At 41.1% G+C, this 27,735-nt stretch overlaps 4 protein-coding genes across 5 annotated transcripts; 2 read left to right on the top strand and 2 right to left on the bottom strand.

Annotated features, from left to right (window-relative positions):
- Positions 1-201: 201 nt before the first annotated feature.
- MRPL40 (mitochondrial ribosomal protein L40) lies at positions 202-3,339 on the top strand. Of its 2 annotated transcripts, none has more exons than XM_082065951.1 (4): positions 202-356; positions 960-1,043; positions 2,039-2,197; positions 2,550-3,339. In XM_082065951.1, the coding sequence occupies exons 1-4, from the start codon at positions 313-315 to the stop codon at positions 2,857-2,859; spliced, it is 597 nt and encodes a 198-aa protein (XP_081922077.1). In that variant the 5' UTR covers positions 202-312; the 3' UTR covers positions 2,860-3,339. The 2 variants fall into 2 exon arrangements, with proteins under 2 accessions (XP_081922077.1, XP_081922076.1); XM_082065950.1 differs by having other exon boundaries at positions 903-1,043.
- Positions 3,334-4,466, bottom strand: LOC309446323 (synaptic plasticity regulator PANTS). The gene is made up of 3 exons (XM_082065952.1): positions 4,319-4,466; positions 4,073-4,240; positions 3,334-3,509 (listed from the first exon to the last, which is right to left on the bottom strand). Exons 1-3 carry the CDS (start codon positions 4,340-4,342, stop codon positions 3,384-3,386), a joined length of 318 nt encoding a protein of 105 aa, XP_081922078.1. The 5' UTR covers positions 4,343-4,466; the 3' UTR covers positions 3,334-3,383.
- Positions 4,467-4,694: 228 nt separating this feature from the next.
- UFD1 (ubiquitin recognition factor in ER associated degradation 1) lies at positions 4,695-12,294 on the bottom strand. The gene is made up of 12 exons (XM_082065949.1): positions 12,151-12,294; positions 11,617-11,749; positions 10,864-10,896; positions 9,910-10,031; positions 9,428-9,558; positions 8,946-9,018; positions 8,170-8,238; positions 7,578-7,643; positions 7,245-7,292; positions 6,794-6,882; positions 5,960-6,041; positions 4,695-5,556 (listed from the first exon to the last, which is right to left on the bottom strand). The coding sequence occupies exons 1-12, from the start codon at positions 12,151-12,153 to the stop codon at positions 5,482-5,484; spliced, it is 924 nt and encodes a 307-aa protein (XP_081922075.1). The 5' UTR covers positions 12,154-12,294; the 3' UTR covers positions 4,695-5,481.
- Positions 12,295-12,607: 313 nt separating this feature from the next.
- CDC45 (cell division cycle 45) lies at positions 12,608-27,171 on the top strand. The gene is made up of 19 exons (XM_082066607.1): positions 12,608-12,866; positions 14,215-14,274; positions 14,570-14,662; positions 15,008-15,145; positions 15,714-15,857; positions 16,957-17,012; positions 17,617-17,665; positions 18,172-18,233; positions 18,600-18,650; positions 19,390-19,509; positions 19,882-20,013; positions 20,106-20,204; positions 21,534-21,695; positions 21,897-22,035; positions 22,383-22,466; positions 23,658-23,776; positions 24,232-24,308; positions 24,879-24,945; positions 26,113-27,171. Exons 1-18 carry the CDS (start codon positions 12,816-12,818, stop codon positions 24,941-24,943), a joined length of 1,701 nt encoding a protein of 566 aa, XP_081922733.1. The 5' UTR covers positions 12,608-12,815; the 3' UTR covers positions 24,944-24,945; positions 26,113-27,171.
- Positions 27,172-27,735: the final 564 nt, after the last annotated feature.

Genomic DNA, 27,735 nt, shown 5'->3' with positions numbered 1-27,735 from the left:
GCGCCTGGCAACCGCCTAACCGGCCCGGCGGGAAACAGCCGCCCCCGAGCCCCGGCGTTCCCCCGCCTCGGCCGGCGGGGGGCGAGATCCCGCGAGGCGCCGCCGCCCCGCCCCCAGGGCGGCCGGGAGCGGCCGGGCGGGCGGGCGCCCCCTGCCGGGCGGAGCGGGCCGACGGCGGCCGGGCGGGGCTGGGGCGGGGCCTTCGCTCCCGGGCCGCAGCGCGGCCGGAACGCTCGTGAGCCGGAACGGTGGCGCGGGAGCCGGGGCGCGGCCGGCGGGCAGTGCGTTCACCGCTGGCGCCGTGGCGGAGCCATGTTGGCGGCAGCGGCCCGGGGGCTCTGCGGGGTCCGGCTGAGGTAGGGCTGGGGCGGCCACCCGGGCCCGCGGGGAGGGAGCCCAGAGAAGCGCCCTTTGCTCGGGGGTCCCGCCTCTCCGGGCCCGGGCCCGTCCCCGGGCGGGCTTGGCTCGGCGGGGCTCCCCGCGCTGGGCCTGCGCTGGGTCGGGAGCGGGCCGGGGTGGCTGGAGCAGCCGGTGCGCGGCCGCCTGGACCGGGTGTCTCTGTCGTGACGTCCGCCGAGGTTTGGGAATCGGCACCTTTCTCCTCCCGATACGAACGGAGGGGTTTTACCGCTCCAAAGTCACCGCTGCAAAGAGGCCGTGATCGGAGCTTTAGAATAAAATCACTCTAACGTGCTCAGACACAAAAACCCGTGTCTGCTTTGCCCCTTGGTGCCCCGTGTATTCACAGAAACGAACAGCCCAAATTTGGGGATTGGTTACCTGACTGAAGAGTTTATAATCTCGAGGCAAACACTTTGTATTGTCACGAATTAAGAAGCCAAAAATTATTTTAAACTCATTATTGTAATTTATGACTAATAAACAGCTCTCGTGTCTTGCAGAACCCGTGTGATCAAAGCAGTTTCTCCTCATGCCGTATGTTCTGTTCTCTTCCGCAGCGCGCGGCTGCCCCAGACGGTGCCGCTCCGAGGAGGTCACTGGCAGACGTCGCTGCTGGCGCTCGGGGCGTCGCTGCCCGTGCGGTGAGTGCCGCTGCCATGGGGTTACACAGACGTGTTTTCATCCTTACAGGAACACGGATTTTCCCAAGCCTCAATTAACTTTTAACTATTTTGCTATTGAGTCACTATATGCAGAAGTAGTTAAGAACTGTTGGCTTCTTGAGAGTTTAATGGTAACCTACAGAATTATCGCTTTATGCTTGTGTGTAGTTATATTTTTTCCCTCAACCACACAGTGTGGTTGGAGATGTTCAGATTTAAGCTGTACTCCGGAATTCCCTTTTGAGCGACAATGGAAATGAAAGCCTCGCTGAACCGAAAATACTTTACTATGAAGTGCTGCTACACTAGACAGCCCACATATACGTGTTACTTTCTGGCATCCATGCTTTGATGCAACTGGTAGCTATTGGGTACCATCGGAGAGACTTTCACACCATAGAGGTTGTTTATTTGATTTGCAAGGCAGGAATAATATCCCACAGGTCCACTGCGAGGATTAGTTTGTGTTTGTGGAGTGTGGCCTATCTTATCTTGGGTATATAGGATCTGCGTGGAGGAGTACATCAGGGGAGTAACATCTGCAGCCTGAATTTAGTTCCAAATGTGGAAATTCTAGAAGCATGTGTAAATCCACTCACTTCTTTAACGTGAGATATCAGGCATATTTGCAGATAAACCTGTTACGCACTCTGCTGCGCTCTGAGCCAGTGCAAACCCATTCCACTTCAATTTTTGTGGAACTTCCTCTGGTCATTCTGATGTTCAGCACAAAATTGGAGGTTTCTTTTCTCAGGCAGGTACAGTTATGTCTGCAGAAAATCTCACAAGATGTGTTGCTGTCTCCTGGAAATCACATTACTTGAGTAAAGCTAATATTTGTGACTTCTGTTAGGGACCAAATTAAGCAACAGGAAGGAACAGTCCTTAGGAAAGTAAACTGGAAGTGAAAGCTGCTGGTGTTGAATTAAACGACAAAATATCTTATTTTATTCACCTAATTATCTCCCTTGTAGAGCACAACCACAGAAGAAGAAGAAGAAAGTGGATGTAAAGAGAGAGCAAGCACAGAAGGATCGTATGAAAAAGAAGATTAAAAAGTTGGAAAAAGCTGCCCCAGAACTGATTCCAATTGAGGATTTTATAACACCAATTAAGTACTCAGATAGCAACAGGTAAGACTGTCTTTCACTGTGCACATGCATTCATGGTAGAAATGCTTCTAATTTCTTTCTCTGCAAAACTGCAATATAGCACCAGCCTTGGTACAAAACCTTTATCTACTTCTACCAGGACAAAAATTTAGAAAGCAAATTTTATTTGCCTCTGCTAAAAGTAGTGAAAAATAGTAATATGAATTTCCTGTGAGGATGTCTGGAAGACCTCACAGACACTGCATGAATGAAATGTATTCTCTGGCTTTGGTGGGGGTGTTCTGGCTGGTGGGGGGGCTTTGTTTGTTTTAAAACTTGCTCTTTGGGGTGCAGGCTATTTCTCTATTACAATGTTACCTTTTTCTTTTATCAGGGCGCGAAGTCTTCCCCCTCTGTCATTTGAGGAGACTGAAAGAAGAGTTTTACTTATGAAAAAGTGGTCTTTGTTTAAGCAGAAGCAAGCTCAGGCAGAAAAGAAAGCGATTCAGACCCTTGTAGAAGCTCAGCAAGAGGCACTGAAGGAACTGCGCCTTGAATCTGAGGAGCTGTATCAGGCAGCGATCAGACGAGACGAGGGGCTTTTCCCCTTTGAGAGAGATGGACCTGATTATACCCCACCACTCCCTGGTTATGATCCTCCTGAAGGAAAATGTGTTGATATCACTAAAGTGTATACGCAGTGATGGAGGAGTTTGTTGTTCATCTGGGAGGAGCTACTCAGCTGACTGAAGGAGAAAAGAATGGAATAAGAATAAGCAACTCCTTCTGTTGGTTAAAATACTGTAGGTGTGTGACTGTGAAAAAAAAAACCAACAAACCCACATTAATGAAGTATCTGTTTGGAGTTTTTAAACAGCCATCTAGGTAATGCAACACCCAACAGAACTACACTACCTTACACTTGTGCTATGCTAGAACAAGACAAAGTATTTCATGGAACACTTTATCCTTCTGGGCTTGAGAGTTGCCGAGATGAAATCCTGAAGTGTAAGACAGTAGTAAGAGACCAGAATCAAATTAAGCACCTCAGTTCTCCCTTTAAAAAATACTGGGTGTTCAAATAAACTCTTCGGTATTTTTGGATGAGTACTAAAGTATTGCAGGGCAGCTACAGTTGTGTAATTTCAAGATGACACAAAAGAATAAAGTAACCAGCATAGTTCTGCACTGTGTATTACGTTACTGACCAAATAGCAAAACAGTCTTTCTAATTTGATTTGTCTTCGTCAAGTGGAAGGTACCAGTCCGGTGGTGGGCTCTTCCTGAGCTTCCACACTGGAGCATATTTCTGTTTTTCCATAACGCGAGCTCTTTCACTCTTGCACAAAGCTTCCTAAAATACAGGAGAAAAATATTACCATGATACTGCTGGATGTTCTAGTCTTACAGAACCTATTTCTTGCTGTGACTATTGGAGATAAAACAAGGAACAGAAATTTATCATGCTTAAAAGCAGCACCAAATGCTAAGTAAGCCAGGTTACAAGGTTTTAACCATGTAACATTTATATTTTGCCTCTGACTCCTCCATTATAAAGAAACCACCACTTATGTGCTACCTTTCCCCCCAGAAGCCATCCTAGTTGGCTGAAAGGACAAGTTCTGCTGCGGCCTGTGCTGAAGGGCTCTCGTCTTTCAGCCTCATGGGGCTGTAGCCAGGAGTGTTCCTGGACACCCCAGGAACACGTTTTGCCTGTAACGTGGCAGCTCTTCGTATTAAGAAGGAAATATTAGAGTATATGAAATAAAGAGCTTTTACAGCAGAACGCTGTGGAAATAGCCCCGCTGGAAGTTAAGCCCATCTTATCCACCTCCACCCCAAGGAGCCGCCCGGTTTTCCAGCCCCTCCCCTCCGCTCGCTGCCGAGGCTGAAGGGGCAGGCGGGGCCCGGCGGTACCTGCGCGGCGGCGGCGCGGCCCCTCTCCCAGGCGCGACAGGCCTCGTAGTCCTCCCGCCAGCGGCCGCAGGCCGGCAGCTCCCCGTGCGTGTAGTAGTGGTGGAAGGCGTGGCGCAGCCCGCGGCAGTGCTTCCACTCCCACCAGTAGTCCTCGCACGACCGCGGCGGCTGCGGGCGGACACAGTCCGGTTAAGTCCCGCTGCCGGCCCGGCCCCCTCGGCGCCCGCCGCCCCTCGCCCCGCTCACCCGCCAGCTCTCGCCGCCCGCCATGCTGTCCCCGCCCGAGGGCCACCGCCCTGCAGCCAATCCCCGCCGCGCTTTGCAAGAAGACGGGCGGGTCCGGCCAATGGCGAGGGGCGGCACAAACAGGCTGTCTCGCCGCCCCGCCCCCGGGCCTACGAGCCAATGGCTGCCTGTGGGGCGGGGCAACCTGGACAGCACGTGACTCCCATCGCTCTGACACCTCCCCTGCAAGAACCAGCACTCCAACCGGCCCCAAACCCGCCGGTTTCCCGTTAATTCTCCTCCCAGGGGCGGGGATGCAAACGCTGGCGCCACGAGGCAGCCCCCACTGCTTTTGTTTTTTAATCTGAAATCACCACACCAAGGAGACACGCTGGTTATCAAGGAATCTTTACTCGGCTTTTCAGCAGGGAGCACAGGGGTTGCACCCAGTTACCCACCTAAAGCTCATTAACCACATGCCAGCACTCAAAAGGATGCATAAGTTACTACTGACATCATTGTTCTGAAGCATGTGACACCAGAGCTTTGTACTCCCTCCCCGGTACCCACTGGGTCTCACCTCTCCCTACATGTGCCATTAAATTGCTACAGTATGTTACTGTATCTGAACTAGTAAAAGGCATGTTATTAATTATAAATATAAAAAGCAATTACAGGGGGATTGCTTAGAATGATTTATAATCGAAAACCTGAAGCTAAGATCAAAGAGGGTCCTGCACAAAAGCCTTAAACGCCCAAGTGTTAGCCTTCATTTGCACCACACCGAAAAGCTTACCCAGAATTGTGGCAAAATACATATAGAGGGAGGAAAACATCAAGCACAGAGCAACATGAAACCATAATCGCCCAGGGTATAAAAGGGATGGATGTAGTCTAAGAACCAGACCTTTTAGTAAGGTAGGCCTCCTTGGTTTTACTCCTCACGTTTATCTGAGATCTACTTTCCCCTCTTCACAACACAAAACTCCCTCAGAATTCCTAGAGCTTAATTTTCAACAGAAAATTCAGAGAGTCTGACAGCTCCAGTTTTAAATGCAAAACCAAAACCAGTAGAAGTGTTCTCGTGTTGCAAAATGATCTCTCCTCTCAATTGCAATAACTAAGATCCAATATGCTGCAATTGTTATTTTATTTTCCTCCTAACTGACTAAAGGTACCACAATTTAGGGTTTTCTTCCTTTCTTGCGCAGGGACTGGCCTTCTCCTGAAAAGGCAATAAACCGACTTCCAGATTCATCCTGGAAAGAGAGGGAAAAAAAAAAAACTTGTTACTTCTTTGCTCGCTGCTTGTATGTGATGAAAGCTGAACAATTATTGAAAAGAACATTCCATCAGAGCAGCAACTGACTGCAGTTATTTCACATCCTTAATCTACATAATAACCACTTTCGTCCTGGAAATAAAACACGAGCATTCCAAGGATGCACTGGCTTGTTAAACTTGTGTCAGGCCAATCCTTTTACATCAGCAAACAAGGATAGTAGAGGTTGCTTTCACCTATCTTAAATGACATTTAATTACTAGCACTTTTTAAGAGAAGTACACTGAAAAATCAAGTATGGAAAGAGGAATCACAAACTTGGACAATAGTTCTAATGTTCTAATTCTGTGCAAAATTGGGAAGGATCCAACTTTATTTACCTCTTCGACTTTCTTAACTTGTGGACGAGAGTTTCTAATGAATGTGATTCTACCAATCTTGAAGTCATAGTTGGGTATTCCTCTGGAAAAGAGTAAAAATATTATGAAATAAGTTTTCTAGCTACCATCCAACTGAGAGACCTATTTTATGTCTGTCAGTATTGTACTAACTCTAGCTGTGAGTTTTCATTACCAAATAATTCTGGAGTTACACCACCTGATTATTTTCTGAAGGTAGGCACACATTGCATGAAGTAAATAAGCTGGAGCTACTGTAGAAGCTCGGCCGTGGGCATGATTCCACATAGCCCGTGGTTTCCACAGGGCCATGGACATGCTTTTCCACAAGAGCTGAAGTTTCACTGTAATGAGCATAAATGATAGGACACTACAGGAACCATATCCCTGCATACTTCTGCTAAGTCTGAATTTAGAAGTTTCCTTCTCAGCAAAACACAACAAAACAAACCCCACACAAAACCAAACCCACACATCTTGGCTTTGTTTATCAACACAACTCAAAAAGATTTTACTCTGTGCCAAATTTCACTTCAGAAAATTGGCAGGGTTCTGTCTGTAACTCAACCCAGCCCTGTCTAGACCTGCTCCCTCTCCCTGCTTGTCTTCTGCAGAACCAGAGCTGATTGAGAGTTTTGGCAAAATAGGATCTGCACCTTAAGTAGTCAGAAACATCACAGTCAGTCTAGAAGATTATAGACTATCTTCTAAACGCATACTCGTGATGAAATTAGCTTGTTTATATTGCTTCAGAAAAAAAAATTCCACTCAAACACTGATCCTTCACTTGCTGACAAGTGAATAAAATATCCATACCTTCGAATGTCTCCTGGTTTAATTGGTGATGGACTGGGCTCAACACCTTTCTTCTTGCCATCCAGTCTGTTCCCAGAACCAGAGAATGCCTGTGTATACACAAGGAGTTTTAAATCTTATATGGGAGAGCACACTGCACAGGGATACTATATTCTGTAAAATCTTTGTATCATTTTTTGTTTAGTTCTTTGATTCAGCATGTTTCTTTTTAGTACATATAACAAGCTGATGAACCTGGGTGTATGCATGTTACAGTCTCCCGTTTATAGGTCACCTCTTTAAGGGCAGCAAGTCATATGATACGGCTGCAAGCACCACAAAACATTCGCAGATACTTGCCAGTTAAATGAACAGCACCTCTAAGAACAGCTACTAGTATTTTGCAGTCGTTGGAACAACTTTCCCTCACCATTTTACAACATTCAGAAAACAGGAGAAATAGGGGACTTACACGAAATCCCATGTCACTCACATATCCACTATGGTCTGCTTCAACATCCTGTGAGGGAAAAACCAATGACTTAGTTGTGTTCATGTTGTGATATGCAGAACACATGAAAACAGTTCCATCTATTTCCGATGGAACAAAACTAGAGTAATCCATTTCTGAAATCAACAGTTGGCGAACGCCCATCTCCTAAGTAACACAAGCAAAAGTGTTTGTTAATTTTAGTCTCAAGAAAATTTTCCAGGAAAAAAGAAATCATGTTGACACTTGCTGCTCCATCACAAGCAAGGCTGACCACTAGAGAATGCATTTTTGAAGAAAAGAAGTTTAACTTACTGTGGTCTCTTCATGTTGTGTACTTCTTTCTGGTTCTTTGTACCCCAAAGGAGCATCAAAATCCACCTATTTACATAATAAGAATGAAAATAAGCATGACTGATATTTTTCTTTCAATCATAAGCTTTATACTACTATTCTTCAAAATGGTACAAACTATCACTTTATTTTGATCTAGAAAGAATTGAGGATTTTGTTAAACATTTAACTTGGAACCAAAAAGACTAAGACTCCCAGGAATGAGTCTCAGTGTGTAAATGAAACAGAGCAGTAAAACTGCACCCCACAATATCACTGGAGTTTGGATCAAGCCAAGGCTGTTAAATAAAACTCAGATTATAAAATACGTTGAATGTAAACATTAAACTAGGCACTGCAGTCACTTGATAGTACATGAAGTGCAGCTCAAGACTAGAGATGTGCTTACAAAGGTACATGGTGTACCCTCAAACGAATCACCTTCCCTATCCCATCCAATTTTACCTTTCCTGCAGCAGAGGTGCTTGGTGTGCAGCGCTATCACTGACCCAGGTGCCCTCTCCTTTGGGGAGGACACAGTAAAAGCAGATGTTCACCATCAGCTTTAACTTACATTCATATCGCATTCTATGATGGACACAGCCTTGTCCGGCTTGGTCTCCATTACCCGGAGCTCATAGATCTGAAAGAGTAACAAATATTTTAAGATTGCACATGAAAGAGCTCAACTTATACAGAAGAAAAGCATATCTAAACCTTTCCCTTCAGATACGTTCAATAAAATGGAAATAAGTGCTCTTTAGGTTGAGGACTGGATACTACCAGGTGTCTAAAGAACACAAGAGCAAGGATTTTTAACTTAGAAGACTGCTACATGCTGGAGCTAGAGAACCTACCTTTTACTGTACCTTGCTGTACTCTTACTGTACCTTAATCTGCATTTTTGAAAGCAAATAATGAATTTAGCATAAGTTCTGTCCCTTGACTTGTAAAAACATCAACATCACAAAAGTTTATTTTCTCATGAGTCAGAAAACAGTTTAAACAGTAGCTCAGGAGAAGACTTAACTGATCTCTTTTTTCCTCCAACAGAAAAATTGTGAAATCTACCATCTGGGATTACTTGTCCACAATACTGCTCATCTCTGTGCCAGACATTAGTGCTAAAACAATCAACAACTGAGCTTAGTCTACAACCCCAAGCTATCAAAAGTGCATGTGCTGCCAAAAATACGCATCTATAAAATCTACTCACAAGACGTAATCAAAGTACTTACGTGGTCACAATATACTGAAACACAGTGTACTTTCTTACATGGAGCAGAATTTATTTCCTCAAACTGATGGTACCCAAATGAAAAGTGCATGGACAGGTGTTGTATACGGTACCTTTTCATTGTAGTTGATGGCAATGACATCCCCAGTAGTTAGACAAGCGAAGTTTCTCAATGCATTTTCTAATCTTTGGAGTATGTTAAAGAGGAAATGTTACCAATGCAACATCAAACCTTTAACGTCACTACATTTTAAAACTCTGATACTTGGCCTGTCAAAGATAGTTCAAAAGTCATCAGTACTTTAGACAACCTTTTAGTAAATGTTGAGGTGTAGAAGTTTTTGAAAAGAACACTCCAACTCATTGGACTTTAGGCCAAGATTCATACTTCTTCATTCCAGGCTACATTTTGTGCCAGCAGTTTGCAACATCTCTGTACATAAACTCTCCTTCCTTTTTATTTTCAGAAGGAGCGGTACTAGTTATCTACTACTGGAAGAGTATGAGCCACACCTGAAAAACTGGCTGTGCTTCCTTATTCCAATTTATGGGGGGAAACTTTTGTCCCCTGCTCCATAATTGATAGGAAGGATACACAGCTTTGGGATTGGTGATGTCAAGAAAATCCGGACTCTGTGGCTGAAATTTTGAGTAAGTAGCAACTTGAAGGTTAACACTCTCCACTTGTACCAGGCCTCCCTCTTCCAGCAGCAAGTTCTGCATCATCTGCAAGAATGAAAACAAATACAAATCACTATTAAAAAGACAAATGTTTCTAATTCTCTTTCCTTGCATATACGTATTTTCACTGGGGTCACCATCTTCCCTGAATTGCACCAGTTTACCATGTTTTAATTTCAGGATGAACAGTCAGGTGCATCCTAAAAACCAGTCTGCTTTGCTTACTTAGTTACTAATTCCCATGGAGGGAAGCCTGAGTTGTGACTGAAAGCTGCTGTAGGAATATGACTAGCAAAGACACACGCTTTCAGGAAACATTCCACCTCTTTAATATTAAGCTGGCAACACAACAATCCTACTCTTCAGGTTTGGACAGTTCAGTATGAGACAACTTACCCAGTGTGGAAGGTAACATATGCCCTCATCAGCCACAAACTCAAGCACTCCACAGTGTGTCATTCGGTCTGAATTTTTATTGGTCAGCTTAAACAGCATTGGATATGTAATATTAAGTCGGCCTGGTGAGAGGGGAGAAAAAAAGTTTACTTGTTAAAAGCCACTAGAGCATTTCTGCAGCTTTCAGAGATCAAACTTTAGCAACAGAATGGGTCAGACTGTAGGAGAGGATCCTCCTCACACCAATATTCCAACTCCTCAAAACTACAAATCCAGGAGAGAATGCAGATACATGAATACTGTATTGCCATTGCATGTAGAGCTTTAAATGCCTCTCCAACATTTCCCCAAGTTCAGAGATGAGCAAGCAGCAGCGATTATCAGAATACATTATTGTTATGTCCTTGTGCTATTATCAGTTAGCTCCTACCTAACGAATTGCAGCATGCCCTGCCTATTTTAAAATTCAATCCTGAATTAACTAATTTCTCAAAGAAACTCTAAGGCTAAAACTCTGCAGAGGGGACACCCTCAGTTAAAAAGGCCAATTACTGAATCAATAGTATAAATGGTGTTTATCTTTATTCCCCATTTCAAAGTTAATTTTCACTTATTCTGTCTTTAAAATAAATTTTGCTCCAGACAACAGTGTCCAGAACAAGCAGGTTGAGATTAAGAATGTACTAGATTAACTGTAACCATTATACTGAAAACGCTATTAATAATTAATAAACACTGATTCCTGCCTCAGGTAGCCCAACACTTCAGATGTCTGAAGACAGACAGGTCCCATTAATTCTGACAGACAAAATACTTCCAAATAATTTTTTTAAACTAATTAGTCTCATATTCTCTGTTTAAATCAGATTTTAATAGATAGCTAAAATATTGCGGTATTGTCTTACACATTTGCTTGTATTTCTAACGTTATTCCTGAACAAAAAATTCACTTACTGAGTTGATCCAAAGCTGATGGTGGCATAATTACTGCAGAAATGAGTAAGAAGGTAAGATTAGGAAAAGTATGACTGTACAAAGAAAACATAACATACAATTTCATCATTATTTTCTCTAAAATCTCCTCTAAAATACAGGAGATTCTAAAGTCTTCTCTAAATTAATTTTTGAGCCAGAGCTCAGTAATGACAAGTATACCTGCTAGCATGGAGGTTTTAGAAACTAATCAGAAAAAAAAAAGATAAGGTTTTACAATACCTAGTACTAATGAAAATGTTTCCTAAAGGCAATTTTATATGTTTGGGCTTATAGGTGCTCTTAAATAGAAGCCAACTCAAAACAACACAGCCTGAAAATTACGTTGGCCAATCTATTCTCTTTGTTCAAGTTAAGTGACATGGAGGGGGAACAGAAAAAAAAGAGTTCTTAATCATAAATTTCCAGAGGTTATAATAGATCAAAGATTTTAACAAGAGACTTCAGAAGAATGTCTTCTTCTAATGCTCATAAACCAGGACTCACTTGTTAAGTTTTGTTGCTTTTTTTTTTTTAATTACAAAGTAATACAATAAGAGATGAACCCTCCCCTTCCGCATTAAGCCCCACCCAGGAGCTCTTCTACTTCCAGCCACAAACCCCACAGGGATCCCAGCCCGTTCCACTGCAGCCCGGGCCAAGAGCTGGAGCATTTGACACTATTCACAAACACTCTTCCAACAGGTTATTAGTCAAAATAAAACATGCACATACTCTTCCCGCCTTTCTCCACATCTGACCTGTCATTAGGCCCGGCAAGCATGGACACCGAGAAGCAGCGGTACTGGGTTGAGAAGCGGTTCTGGAAAACCCGAGGGATGGGGTGATCGAACATATTAAAAGAGAACTGGGGGGAAAAGAAGAGAAAAAAACAACACAAGAGTGAATCAACAGGATTCCTACGGCACAGCCCAGTGTTCCAGCGCTCGCTGGGGTACCCCAAGTTCGGCTGAACCTGCGCAGAGGAGCCGGGCGGACGATGCCCCAGCCCGGCGGTGCCCCCGGTTCTCACACAGGATCCGCGGGGAGGCAGAAGTGGAAGCGGCACTTCCAGACCTGCCTTAAAGCGCGGCTTGGCCGGGCAGCCAAACCCCCGGCACGGGCGGCGCTTCGCGAGGCCGCCGCCGACACCCGCCGCCTCCCTACCCGCCCGCTTCCAACGCGGGCACCGCCGCTGCCGGTGAGCGAACGCGGGGCCCAGCCGCCCGCCGTGACTCGGCACTTCCCCCGGCCGCCCCTGGGCCTCACCATGGCGGCGGCTGCTGAGGCGCAGAGCGGCGGCGCTCGAGCTCCCCACAGGAACCGGCGGGCACTGCCGGGCGGGCTGGGCCGGGCCGCGCTCCCTCCTGACGGGCTCCGGCCGCCGCCACGGGCCCCACCCCACAGCCCTCCCTCGCCGCACTGCCGCACCCAGCGTGCCGCGCGGCGCCCGCCTCCCAGGCGGCCATTTCGTGTGAGGGCGGAAGCCGAGATCTCGCACCTGACGATGTGGCCACTGAGGAACGCTTTTCTGGTAGCTCGGCCCTTCTTCAGGCACAGAGGGTCGATATGACCCCTCTCGCCTCTTCATCGGACTCACTTAAATAGCAAATCAAACAACTCGCCCGTAGCAAAGATGGTAGACATGGCAACAAAAGCCATCACGGTGCTTCCGGCTGGGATACTCCTGGGATTGGCCAGCTCCATGTGTCACGACTGCCTTTTCCGAATCCCATTGGCGAAGACCCGGAAAGGGTTGGGCAGCTAGCCCAATCCGTTCAGCGACGGAGGGACAGTCGCTCTTCCATTGGCCAGCGCGCCGTGGTGAGCAGACCAATGGGAAGCGGCGCTGATTTGGCGCCCAGTTTGAGAGGGGGTGGCCGGTGCCCGCCGCTGTTTCCCCGCCGCGTCCCCGCCGCCCTTGCGCTGCCGCTATGTTCATCTCCGACTGCCGCCGGGAGTTTTACGATGTGATTGTCAGCCAGGTGCGGGCCGCGACCGGGGAGCGGGTGGGGTCACCCCGGACATCCCGGCGGCGGGCGGAGCTGCCTCCCCTCAGGCCGCTCCCGGCGGGGCTGCGGCTTTTTCCGCCGCCTCACGGAGCAGGGTGGGTGCCGGGGCGGCCTTGGCTCTGCCGCCGGCTGACGCGCTCCGGGAGTCCTGGGGCCGCGGGGCTGCGGGGGCGGTGGTGCAGCGTCTCCCGGGCTGCTGGGTTCGGGGAGGGCGGCGGGAGCGGCGCAGTCAGGGACGTAACCCCAAGGGCCGCTTTGAGGGGGTGTAAAAAATATAATTCCTACAGTCACCCCGGGATGTAAAAATATAATGGAGACATGGTGGGAGAGCACACATGACTGGAATGTGGTCGTGGATGGCTGCGTCTTTTTCAGGAAAGACAGGCCAGCCAGCCGTGGTGGTGGAGTTGTTCTTTATGTGAGAGAGCAACTACAATGTATTGAGTATTGTCCAGGCACAGATGAGGGGCGAGTTGAGAGTCTATGGGTGAAGACTGAGGGCCAGGCTGGCAAGGGTGATACTGTTGTGGGCGTCTATTATAGGCCACCAGATCAGGGTGAGGAAGTTGATGAGGCCTCTACAGACAGCTGAGAGCAGCCCCACAATCACAGGCCCTGGTTGTGGTGGGGGATTTTAACTTCCCTGATGTTTGTTGGAAGGACGACTCAGCCGGCCAGCCACAGTCTAGGAGGGTCTTCCAGTGCCTTGACGATAACTTTCTGATACAAAGGGTGGAGGAGCTGACTAGAAGAGGTGCACTGCTGGACCTCATCCTCACTAACAAGGAGGGTCTGGTTGAAGCAGTAAAGGTTGAGGGCTGCCTTGGTTGCAGTGACCATGAATTGAAAATTCTGTGATTCTGTGAATGTCCTTCCCGAGCGTGTCTGCAGCATAGGAAACCTGATCCAAAGTTGCCTTGCTCCTATTTTTGCTACAGATTTTTTTTAGTCAAAACTGTTCCAGATGCCATGCTGAAAACTTAAGCCTTTCTGGATGTGATGAAAAGGGTTATAGGGCTGAGCAGCTTTGAACCTTCAAACCTATGTGCTGCTCATGGGAGTCTGAATAATTATATTTCTTCATAGCAGGTGATTTATTTTGGGTATGTGGAGTTGTTATTTGTTCATACGTACAGGGATTCAAATTGGTTGATTTTGGTTGCAGTGTCCATTCAGAAGTAATCCTCATTTGTACTTGTAAAGACCTCTACCTAAATGTCTCATTTCTGGTCTCATAGTGATCTATGCATTTCATGTACCAACGCATCAACTTTTGTGCCTATGTTAATATATTAATACTGTTATGCTGTTATTTTTGCAGCGTGTTCTTCTTCTTGTTGCTTCGGATGTTGATGCGTTATGTGCTTGTAAAATACTCCAAGTAAGTCTTTGTTCATTATCACTGTAGGCTAACAGTAAAAGAAAAAATGCCCTGGGAGCCTTTTAGTAGTTTTGGACCGGGGAAAGGGTGCAGGTTTGATCTGCTTTTATAACTTATTTTTTCCATGAGTTATGACACTGAAAACTGGGAAGTCATAGTCCTAAAGTTCATGTAGTTTGTCATTTGGGATGTCTTTGAGATAAAGATTTGTATGAAATAGGATTATAGCACGGTACAGTACTGTAGAAGATGTTATTCCCCATGCCTTTGCTAACAACTCTTTGCTTCCTTTCAGGCTCTGTTTCAATGTGATCACGTGCAATATACCCTCGTCCCAGTATCTGGGTGGCAAGAACTTGAAACTGCCTTTCTTGAGCATAAAGATCAGGTGAAAAAATACTGGAAATTTTTAAAGTTGCAGCTAATCTTGTATAGACAGGCACTTCTTCCCTTTCCCCAACTTAAAATGTCAGCTCTTAAACTAATTATTATTATTATTATTATTGGTTACCTCAAAACAGTGGTTAAAATTTAATATACCAGTAACAAACTTCTGAAGTTTTTTACATCAGCTCAAACTAATGTGTTATAATTTTGATAGATTCAAATTAAGTTTCTACACGTTTTGAGATATAAGAGATAGTTTTGTAAAGGTGTTTTCAGTCTTCTGTGTTGCCCTCTAATTGAAATAAAAAGCTTTTTTTGTTTGTTTTGTGTTTGCTTTTGATTGCAGTTCAAATATTTTGTTCTTATTAACTGTGGTGCCAACGTTGACCTTCTGGAGATCTTGCAGCCTGAAGAAGACACTTTTTTTTTTGTATGTGATAGCCACAGACCTATCAATGTAGTGAATGTTTACAATGACACACAGGTAAACTAAGCTATTCTTTCATAATAAAAATCTTTGCACAGTGTGGTGGTGGGTCGTGTAGTGCTTTTCTGTGTTTTGCAAAACTGTTTCCAGTGTTAGCTGGTAGGTAAGGAAGCAGTATTAATGGATATTTGCAATAGTAATTAGAAGAAAATCTCTTATCAGTAGTAAAATATATACTGTTAGCAGTGTGATAGTTGTCAGTAGTAAGAACCTGTTAGTCCTGTTGCTATAAATCAAACTACTGCAAATCAAAGGACAAACATCCTCCAAAATATAACTTTTATTGTAAAGACCCTCCTTCCCAAACCTCGAATTTGAGTCTTAAGCACAAGTTGTTTGACAACATGCCTGCAACAAGCATAAAAATGACAACTCTGTCAGTAATGCTGTAACAAAATAACACATTTACTCTTATTGTGTACAAATAAGTATGGTCTCTGTGTTAAAAAGCATTATTTTTGTTATGCCAGGAACTGATCAAAGCCAAAATTAATTTTTAGTTTCTCGAAATATCGGAAGTATTCTCATTTTAATCACTAAATAAGGTACTTTTTTTTCATGCTAGATTAAGCTGTTAGTTAAACAAGATGATGATCTCGGTGTTCCTGCTTATGATGATATCTTCAGAGATGATGAGGATGAAGAAGAGGACTCAGAGAATGAAAGTGAGGGATCAGAACCTTCAGAGAAACGCAGACGTTTTGAAGAGGTGTGTTTCTGCTGCTTTGTTGTGAAAAGAAGGAAAATAAAACAGTTAATACATATACTGTACATCATCACAATAATTACATTTGAGTTTAAAAATTAAGTTCCGTTTGATCACAAATTCAAGTGTAGGATTTATAAATAATCTACAGCTAGCAGAGTTTCACATACACAAAGGGTGTGTTTATCTGAACTGCCCAGGAATATTTTCTCCTTATCAAAACAGGTTTTGAACTTGACTATGCTTAATGCTGTCTTTGTGTCACCAGTGAACTGAAGGATCTATTTCCGATTAGGTGCTATGGGCTTTTCCGCCTAGCAAAACAACTTACTTAGAAACATTTTTTTTTAAATAGAAGTTTGAAAAGATGAAAGGTCACAAATAATTTAGTAATACATTTTGTCTGTCCTTGTAGAAGTAATCTAACGAAAGTATATTATGGTAAAGACCCTCCTCCCCCAAAAAATCTGGCATGTGTTAATAGTATTTGTAGCATATTTTCTATTTATACAATGCAGAGAACCAAAGGCTACCAATATCAAGAGTCAATTAATTGTTAAGACATTCTAAAATTTAATATTAATATTGTATTTTTTTCTACTAACCAATGAAGGGTACTAGCTTAGGAAAAGCTAGTATCAGAAATTCAAAGGAAAATCTATAAATAGTATACACAAAAGCTATTTTTTAACCTGCTAAGTATTCCACAAATATATTTATTTATTTGAGTTTTCAATCTGATTATGCTATTTAAGGATAAATATACAGTACCCTCTTTCTGGTCTTAATTTTTTTTATTTTTTATCAGTATAATTTTTATATAAAATAGTAGGATGCAGTGTTGGTACTGCTGAAAATACTGTGTGCTAGGCCTCTTATTTGTGAAGATGAGCTAAACAAATATTAGCACAGAATGATGCTGTGACTTTATAGAGTGTGTGCCTTAGAAATATTTGATAATACTTTTCCTCTTAAGTGCTGTTAATGGGAATAATTCTTCTTCTAAGTCTTTTAAATGAAGACTCAGTCATTAAAGTATCTGGATAGGTGCTAAACTACTAGAATATTTTTTTAGCTTTTTAACATCCATATTAATTTACAGGACATAATAGAGAGAACAATGAAAAGGCGACAAAGGCGAGAGTGGGAGGCACGCAGGTGGGGTTCGTTTTTTTTTTCCTTTTATGTTTTATGTATCTCTCATTCTTTGATTAAAAGCTCTTTGACAATACAAAAAGTGGTACCATTCTGGTCGATTTGCAAAATATTTTAGTTCTAACTATTCAGGAAGTGGAGAAGGATATTTATTATATAAAAATAAAATGTTTAAATGGAGGATTATTGTAATTTATAAATTTGTGTTGCAATATGAACAGTGCTGCAGTTTGAAGTAGCTGTAGTATTCTTATCTTGTCTGTCTTAAGGTGAAATCTGTGCATTTGTTTTCTTTCTTTACAGTCCCATTATTGTCAATAGGAATGAGCAGGAACAAGTCAAATAAGAAAATGGGATCTGCAGAATCAATTATTTAATATTTTTTTCCTTTTTTACTCTGAGTATGTTTCAGAGTAGTTGCTACATTTCTTCTAAAATCTAATTAGCTTGCAGAAAAAAAATGTAGCCCAAGTTTGTGGTTCTCTTTTTTAAATTGTGAAAATGAAATTTAAAAATTATTTCACAATTCAAGGCTTATATTTTGAGTTGGATTCAATGACCAGTTCACCACTTAGTCACATGTGTTGGGTTTTTCTTCCCTTTTTAGACGAGAAATTCTTTTTGATTATGAGCAGTATGAGTATCATGGGACCTCAGTAAGTATAACCTCACTTGCTATAAAAACACAAGGTGCCAATGTAAAGGAAATTGGATAATATCCTATGTTATAATTATTTAATCCAATATTATTTTTATCAAATAATATTATTCATTAAAATAAAATGGTCATATCTTGTTATGTTTTATTGATAAGATACTGTAGGGAGCCTGTTTGCCTTTCAGAGTTCTCAAGTGTCAGGATATTTCAAGAATAATACTTAAGACACCAAACCGTCCTTTCCGTCATTTGGCCCCTTTGATTATTTTTATATTTTGTTAGGTGTTGCTTCATATATAATGCAGATTGGCAGAACTGTATAAAATATTTTTCTTTCCACTTAGTGTCCTAGAAAGTAAGACACTGGCAGATTGTCAAACTCAAATGTGATTTCTAGAGCTTTAGTAACATGCTAGTATTTGGCACATTTAACTGTGTTTTATTTCTTAAAACAGGTGAGAGTTTTGTGTTCATTTATCCTCTTTTTGTTTTTCCATTATATAGTCTGCAATGGTGATGTTTGATCTGGCATGGATAATGTCTAAAGACTTGAACGACATGTTGTGGTATGTGTTCATTAACATTTTTCATAGAGGCTAGGAGCTTGATCTGAGAGTATAAAAAGGCAAGATTTCCCAAAAATATTTGATTTCAGTATAAAGTTCCAGTTTATTTCCCAAGTCAATGTATGTCTTGAATTGGAGGACATGTCTGTGTAAATTAATTAGGAGCAACCAACAGATTTTGCATGGGTAAAGACAGGATGTTACTGTGTGTGTATGTCTGCTCAATCGGGAATTCTAGGTACAGCTGGTGAACACTGTTTCTCGCTTGTTCTTTTACATACTTAGAGGGTTAAATATAATATGCTCTACTGGTATATATTTCATTTTAAATTTTTTATTTATTTCTTTTCTCCTCCCCAATTTTAGGTGGGCTATTGTTGGCCTAACAGATCAGTGGATTCAGGATAAAATCACTCAGTAAGAACAATCTTTTAATTTACCTTTATTACTTTTACTAATAGCAATTCATAGAGATCAGGAAACATATGGGAATTAATATAATACAAGATAATTAATAAACAGTGCCATTAAATATTTTAATAAATGAATGAGATCTGATGCCTTCCAAAACCAGGAATATACATCAGAGAGATCTGTATTTTCCTTTTCTACTATTTAGAAATTTTAAGTCTTATCTTTATTTTTTCACAAAATTATAAAGCAATCACTTTTGATCTGGGAAGAAATGGTGTTTAATAGTAGTTTTTGTAAATATGACCTTGACACAGTTTTATAAAAGGAAAAAAAGTTCTGTATCTTCTGTATCCTTCAACTTACTTTCTAATTTTTTTTCTCACTTCATATTTTGTTCTAAATACCATCAGAATTCTAGTAGTACATGTATAGACCTTAATTCTGGTAGTTTATTGTTGGTAATACGTGAATGTCCTCAAGGGGATAAATGTAATAAGTAACTAATTTCAGTCTATCTGTCTCTCTGTGTTGGTTTTATTTTTGCTTTAGTTGCCTGGGTGTGTGGCTGAGTATAGAAAGAACATTATTTAACAAGTTGGGTTTTTTTTAAAAAAATGTGTCTGCAGTTGTCATGCTGCTGACTGGCCAATGTGTGAACTTCAGGAAGGATTTTTGTGTTCTCATAATCAATAACAAAAAAACATTTTAATAAAGTGAAGTGACAAATTTGTTTTTGTTTAAGAATGAAATATGTGACAGATATTGGAATCCTACAGCGTCACGTGTCTCGCCATAACCACCGCAACGAGGACGAAGAAAATTCTCTGTCAATCGACTGCATGCGAATAGCATTTGAATACGAGTATCCTTGCGTAAGATCTGGAAAAGCCAAACTTCACCCGCTTGGTGATCCACAATTGAGTTTATATGTAGGGTAAAAAAATCCCAAGCTTCTCCACTGAGAATGGAATTAAATGGAAGTTTAAACGGTTTGTTGAACGTGAACGTAGCTTATATAGCTTCAGTTCAGCTTAACCTTCCCAAATTAGTTACAAGTCAGTGTTGCTCATCTTGTGTTACGTGCACCTGTAGCACATAACTGTATCTTACGGAGTAGAGAGATACAAAATACAAGGGCAGATGAAGACTTATACACTACTTACAGAGTTCTGTTAGTATTTGTAACATCAAATGATATTTGTGTTTATAATTATTTTCCATAATTCCTATTCAGTCTGCGCCTGGCGCTTTATCAGCACTGGTCTCTGTATGAAAGTCTCTGTAACACTTCATACACCTCCGCCAGCCTTAAGCTTTGGTCCGTACAAGGACAGAAGAGGCTCCACGAGTTTTTGGCTGACATGGGGTGAGTTATAAAAATCTGGATCTTTATTAAAGGATCATTTTTTTCAATGAGCTGTGGAAAAATATCAATATATTTTTTCGTTCTGTTTCTAGCTTGCCTTTGAAGCAAGTGAAACAGAAGTTTAATTCCATGGACATGTCTTTGAAAGAAAATCTTCGGGAAATGATTGAAGAATCTGCAAACAAATTTGGGTAAATTGTTTTAAATACAAAGTGCTTTACCTAAAAATAATTTTCAATTAAGTTCAAATGTTTGGAGTTCAGGATCTGCTGTGGCAGGAAGAGAATTGCTAGCAGAATTTCAACCCTGGACTTCAGCAGGGCAAACTTTGGCATTTTCGGGCAATTGCTGGGGGAAATCCCATGGGCAAGGCTGCTTGAAGGTAAAGAGGCCCAAGAGAGTTGGTTAGTGTTCAGGGACTGCTTCTACCGGGCACAAGATCAGAGCATCCTGACACGTAGGAAGTCAAGGAAGGGAGCCAGGAGACCTGCGTGGTTAAACAGGGAGCTGCTGGATAAGCTCAAGTGGAAGAGGAGAGTTTATAGCTCATGGAAGGAGGGGCTGGCCACTTGGAGAGAATATAAGGCTGTTGTCAGAGGGCATAGGGAGGCAACTAGGAAAGCTAAGGCCTCTTTAGAATTAAACCTGGCGAGAGGGGTCAAGGACAACAGAAAGAGCTTTTTCCAATACGTGGCAGATAAAACTAACACCAGAGGCAATGTAGGCCCACTGATGAACGAGGTGGGTGCCCTGGTGGCAGAAGATACAGAGAAGGTAGAGTTACTGAATGCCTTCTTTGTCTCTGCCTACTCTGCTGGAGGCTGTCCTGAGGAGCCCCGTAGCGCTGAGGCCCCAGAGGAAGGCAGGACAACAACAACAGCAACAAAGATGGTGAAGGGAGTGGAGCATCTCCCATATGAGGAAAGGCTGAGGGATCTGGGTCTCTTTAGCTTGGAGAAGAGAAGACTGAGGGGTGACCTTATTAATGTTTACAAATATATAAAGGGTGAGTGTCACGAGGATGGAGCCAGGCTCTTCTCGGTGACAACCAATGATAGGACAAGGGGTAATGGGTTCAAACTGGAACACAAGAGGTTCCGCTTAAATTTGAGAAGAAACTTCTTCTCAGTGAGGGTGACAGACACTGGACCAGGCTGCCCAGGGGGGTTGTGGAGTCTCCTACTCTGGAGACATTCAAATCCCACCTGGACACCTTCCTGTGTAGCCTCATCTAAGTGTTCCTGCTCTAGCAGGGGGATTGGACTAGATGATCTTTTGAGGTCCCTTCCAATCTCTAACATTCTGTGATTCTATGATTCTGGTTTTGTGTGAAGAGAATGTAACATCTTGTTTTAAAAATATGTTTTTTAGATTGACAGTAATATTAGGCCTGTTACAAATGTTAGGGTATGATTTGTCTTCATGTTCTTAACATCAATATATTGAGGAGATGGTTCATCGATGTTGATAATAATGTTGATAATGTTAATAATCTTTGCTGGTTTTACCTCATTTTGCAGAATGAAGGATTTAAGAGTTCAGACCTTCAGCATTCACTTTGGCTTTAAGAACAAGTTCTCAGCAAGTGATATAGTTTATGCAACAGCTTCTCTCATGGAGAATATAGAGAAAGAGGGACCCGAAACAACTAATTTCATTAAAGCTTTGGACAGTCTGTCCAGGTACTGAAAACATGTCTCTTCATTATTTTAAAATTTTATTTAGGGAACATGGAATACATATCTAAAAGACACATTGATACTTCATAAGTCATTGAAGAAAAACCAAAATATCACTGCGAATAGTGTTTAGAGAGGTCTCACTTTTGTGTGAAAAGCTTTATTTTTATGTGAAAGTGTTTAATTTTGTTCTTTCTATTGCAGGGGTAACCTGGACAAACTGCACCAAGGACTGGCCCTAGCCAAAAAACAGTTACGTGCCATCCAGCAGACAGTAGCCAGCTGTATTTGCACCAACCTTGTGATTTCTCAGGGGCCCTTTCTCTATTGCTCTCTTATGGAGGTCAGAATTCTAGTTTTTGGCTGTCTCATGGTTGAATAACCCTGTTTTCTGAACTGCTTAACTCGCTAAGAATGGCTCTGTCAGAAAGAACCTATTTATCTATGCTGTGCTGTTCTCTGATGGGTCAATATTGACATGTACTCTGAACTTCCCAAGAATCTGTCCTCTCAAAGAGCAGAGGGCTTCATTTCAAAGCCAAGTGGGCGAGATGAAACTCCTATATTGTAATGGTTCTTGTTAGTCTTCTCAGAGCCACACAAAACTTTTAGACTTTTCAGTAGATATTAAAATTAAATGAGTGGAACAATCATTCTTGGATTGTAATTGAAATAATTCTTCTTTTCTAGGGCACACCAGATGTGAAACTGTTTTCCAAACCAGTGTCTCTGTGCCTGCTTAGTAAATACTTACTCAAATCGTTTGTTTGCTCTGTAAGTAAATCAAAAGTTTTTGACTAACTAACTTCTGGCCTGTGTAGTAGCTATCGTTCTGTTGGATACTTGCAGCTGATTACTAAGATTTTCATGTAATGTTTTTAATAATGTTTTTCTGCTAGTTGGTTGGACAATTTTAGCACATTTGTGAATGCTGCTTTAGGAAAGATATCTGTCTGGGAGACTTCATAATATTAGGAAGTGTTTTCATTACTAAGATACTTATGGTCTAAAATCTTTGTATAAGTTTTGAGGAAGCATATCACTAAATATGTACTTTGAAAAGTTAACCTGACACAAAACCAGAAATATTACAGGACTGGTAATGGTTATCTAAAGATTTCTATGTCTGTTTAAATAAAATCCTCTAATCTTTATAATTAACATAACTGAAATTATATTGCATTTATACTTTGAGCTATTAATTACACAATTCAGATAAAAAATAGGTTTTAAGATTGAGAAGTCTCTTCACAGTGAGTACTTCCTAATTTGTAGATGAAATTTATGGTGGTCTACCCTTGTCGGATTGCATCTTTCTGTCCCCATTTTGAAAGCTGGACATGATGGAAAACTGTTCTGCCACTAGGAGCAGGATGGCATTTTTAACTCTCACTGTGAAACATTAACCTTAAGAACAGAACACTTTGAGCAAACTTCTATTTCATTTACTTGAGAGACTAAAAATGATAAAATCTTCATAATTACTTTTGGATTTAATTAAATTACAAAATTTGTTAACGTTACGGCTTACTGCTGCAAAACAATATGACAGAGGACAATAGTTTCTAGTGAAAACTGTTTGTCAATATTTTGTCTGTTGTATTTCAATGTACAATTATTACTGCAAAGGTTAAGCCCTGTCCAAGTTTTTAGATACCCATACCTCCAGCTGTTTTTTTAAAGAGCTTTTTTATTTACTGTAAACCATATCTTGTCTGTCTGTATAATTGTGCTAAATGGAATGTGCTAAAATGGAATGCAAAATTCAGAGAAAAATTGAAATGTCTGTTGGACCTTAAAGTGACTTTTACTGGGGATTAAGAGATAATGTAAAGAAACCACCTTCTGTTGAGCTGCATTGTAGCTGTATCCTTAGATGAATATTTGTAACAGTAGCTCACATGGGGAGCTGAAACTAAACTGTTTCCTGAGTTCGCTCTAACAAAGAGGCTTTCTGATTTCCAGACAAAAAACAAGCGTTGTAAATTGCTGCCACTGATAATGTCCGCACCAATGGATGTCGAACAGGGAACTGTGATCATGGTGGGGATTCCTCCAGAGACAGAAAGCTCTGACAAAAAGAAGTAAGCACATTGTTTAAAAGTTCTTAGTAGAAGTTATCTATAGACTTTTTGTGTCTCTGAAGAAAATATCTCTCCTGTATGTATTTAATACTGAATACATTGAATTGCATCCTCCTTAAAAAGATACTTTTTGTATAAGGTACACATGAGACATTCTGAGAGATGATACAGATGTTCCTCACTCTCCCTGCAAGTTTTTTTTGCTCCCTCTTGAGCAATTTTCTTATCTTAAAAGAGAGAAATAGTTCACTATAGGACCCACAACTTCATTTCTTAAAGCCTGCAATGTTAAGATTTTTGCACTTGAATAAGTGAGGTGTATGGTGAACACAGGGCACATGAAAAACCTCTGGAAGACATTTTCTGCTGTCAGCAAGGAAAGCAGTTCCATCCTTCTACTTTAGTAAACCTTTCCTTTTCTCTAATGCTCATTGGTATTTCTGTTCATCTTCTAGCTTTTTTGGAAGAGCATTTGAGAAAGCTGCAGACAGTACCAATTCTAGGACTTTACACAACCATTTTGACATGTCAAGTGAGTAAATGCTGCCAATCACTTATTTCATTCACCAAAAAGTCCTTTAGGGGTCAGTGTTTACGCAGCCTCCATAAAACCTAGTGACTGTAGGCAATATATTCATTTGTGTATGTCTTAGATGCAAACATCTGGGGACCGTATGTGATACACTGTTCCTGAGTCTGGTACAAACACAAACTGCATTATTTGTGATTCTTTTTCTAAGTGCTATGTTGTTGTGCAGAAATCATAAACTACAGAGCAGAGGCTTGCGTATCTTTTTGACACGAGCTGCATTTTGCATGACATAATGATTTTCATATGTGCATTTAAGTTAAAAATCTGTGAGGTTATCTGAGGGGGATTTATATTTAGCAGCCAAACCAGGTATGGTATAGATGTTATGAGATGCATTCTTTACTGTTTGTTTCAAAAATTAGATGCTTATGCAATGAGATTTGCCTGCCTTTGTATGTCCTTACTAAAGAGGCCGTTTTTAGTAATAACATACTTATGTATACTTCAAGTGTGACATCTAGTATATCTTTCAGTTATTTGCATCTTGTAACAAAACATTTCACGTTTTAGTAATTGAACTGAAAACAGAAGACCGGAGCAAATTTCTGGATGCACTCATTTCTCTCTTGTCCTGATGGTAAGACAGTGTAAGGAGAATTAATTCAAAAATTAATTACAAATCAAGTTAGTAATCAAATTACATTTGTATATTATCTGTAGAATGTTCTAAGAAAATGTGTCACTTTCTAGTGAAAATATACATCGAATATAAGAATTTCTTACAAAGACAATTGTTTTTCTTTTGGGGAGGAAGCAGACAAGGTACAAGCAGACAATTTTTTTTTTTCTCCTTAAGAGATTTATTTATAATAAGTTTTGTAATCTGTAAGCTTCTCTTCCATTGTTCTTAAGTTTCTGTGGGAAAGGGGCAGCTGTTTGTATTGTGAAAGAAATGGAGATATTAGCTAATCGTAGTTGATACTCAGTTACTGATTTTTAATTATGATGGCTTTTTTGAGCTCAGGATGGAATCTTGGCCATAGCAGTCCCATTCTTTGACGTTAATGAGGAATTTGCATTTTTCTTTCACAGTGAAGAATGTAGCCCATGTTAGTGTGTAGTTTTTATCTGGAATAAAGATGGGGATATAAGACTTCTTTTGTAGTTGCAACTATTAGCTTCACATGAGTTTTAAAGCTACTTTAGAGTAAGACAGTTTTTACCGTAGATCTGGTGAGACTGTCAAATTGTTGCCATTGTCTTCAAATATTCCCTGCTTTTCAGTGATGATGAACTATTTTTACTGGTTTGTGCGTGTGTTTATTCTGCAGTGGTGGGTGGGGATAGCTTGCTGTCTCCCAGAGAAGAAGCCAAAGTCTAAATTATTTTGTAGGGTCTGTTTGGACAATCTATCAGACTGTTTGAAAGTATATAAAGTACCTCCTGGCTTTTTCATGCCTAGATAAAGATTTGGTCTTTAATATTAATGTGAGGTAATCTCACAAGATTATCTTTATATATGTGAAAGCAGAGGAGTAAGAGGAAGGCTTTAGCAACAGTCTGTGAATGTTGGTAGTCCTAGACAAATGATGATATGACTTGTTTTATCCAATGAGTATCAAAGCTTCACCTTCTTTTGCCTTCCGTTCACCCCGAAGTTTGAAGCAGTGGGTCAACAGCTGCAGTTGTTGTTTGTTAGGCAGCAGTATCATGCATGGCTTCCAAGATTTCTACATCTGTTTGTTACTTTCTTTAAGCTCTGACTACCAACTGTTTCTGATTGTTTTCTGTCCTTGTTACACAGTGGTGCTTTTTGGCTCCTTGTGCTTGAAGCTGAGGAATGGATGCTCTGAAATTATTTTGGATGTTCCAAAGTTCATGGTGCTGCAATTGGGATGTGTCGTCTTGCTTTGTCTTAAATGTACCGGTACAGGCCTGGACTGTTGTTTTTATGCCTCTTGGGAGGTCAAGAGAATTTTAACCTTAGCACACAGATATTGAACACTTCTTTATACAGATCTGTCTAATGGTGAAAGGTGTCAGTTAGGAGTATTTGCAAATGGGACTTGTATTTGTCAAACCTGCTTTTATCACTAGATGTGCTCCTGTGATGTTTAGTTCTTGGCTAATAACGAAAACAGGTTTGGAAGAAGATCTGTATTTATATTACCATTCTAATGTTCTTTTAGAGTTGTCTTGAATGCTTTTTATTTATTTTTCAATAAGAAACTTTTTGAAATTCCCCTTGAATTTTTGGAGTGTTGAAATTGTTTTTAGTACTCTCAGGTTGAGGTCTTCTACTTTAATTGAAATGACTGTTTTATGAGACCAGTTTTAAGATTTTAGGGTTTTTAAAATCCAAGTACTGAGTAACGGCCAAACACCAAATGAAAAATTGGGGGATTCCTGTGTCAAAGCATTTTTAGCCATTCATTTTATATACTGTGTTGTCACTTATAGCTTGGCTTTGGGAATAATTTTCCTGGAAAGAGTCTAAAATACTATGATAGTTGTGTGTAGACTGTAGCATTTTAAATATTGACAGACTTGCTCAATCCTTTTCCATGACAGAGATTTCATTTCACTTGGTCACATGAAATGGTATTAGCTTGTTAGACTTATCCTGCTGTGTGTTGGGTGGGTATATAAACACATATGTTTGGAATTCTTTTCCTTCTTGCAATGTTTGCTTGAATTCTGTGCAACTTTAATATTTTTTTGTATTATAGTGACTATGTAAATGTTATATATCATTACATCATACTTTGTCCAGATTTTTAATACAGGTTAATTTAATACTAAATGTGATTTAAATGTAGCCAACAGAAAGTTAATTAAACTATATATTTTCATTCAAACAAAAGTTTGGGGTTTTTTTCTTTTAATGTTTTCCTCTTACCTGAGTAAAATCCCTGTGCCAAGCTGCAATGGCCAGAAAGTTGTGCTTCCTAAAATAAAACACAATACCACTTTTTGGTTTGACATGTTTACTAGGTAGTATTGGCAATAAATAAAATCCCCCCTTCCCAGCATACTTTGAGTTTTGCCTGTACACAGCATACAGTGATTTTATTTGTTTTCTGAAGTAGATTACTGTATACTGTACCTTGTGCTTCTAGATGTATCAGAGAAAAAATGGGTACATGTAGCCATAAATACAATGTGCTTCAGTGTGTAAGATCACCTTCATGTGTATGGAATGGATAATAAGTGCTGAGTAAAATGGAATGTTTACTTGTACAGTTTTGGTCGGTAAGCACATAGAAGATCTTACACATGCTGGATCTCTGACCTGTGTGCCAGTGGCCATCTACCAGCAAATCCTAAACAAACGGCTAAATTCCCCATTTTCTCCCTGCAGAAAACCTTTAGACAGGGGAAAAAAACACTGTAAGGAAGGCATCAAAAAGCATGGGCATGTAACATC

Source organism: Streptopelia decaocto, assembly GCF_964273445.1.
Source record: "Streptopelia decaocto genome assembly, chromosome: 15".
Lineage (NCBI taxonomy): Eukaryota > Metazoa > Chordata > Aves > Columbiformes > Columbidae > Streptopelia > Streptopelia decaocto.
The sequence above is the reverse complement of the archived record's forward strand: the minus strand, read 5'-3'. Positions and strand labels throughout refer to the sequence as shown.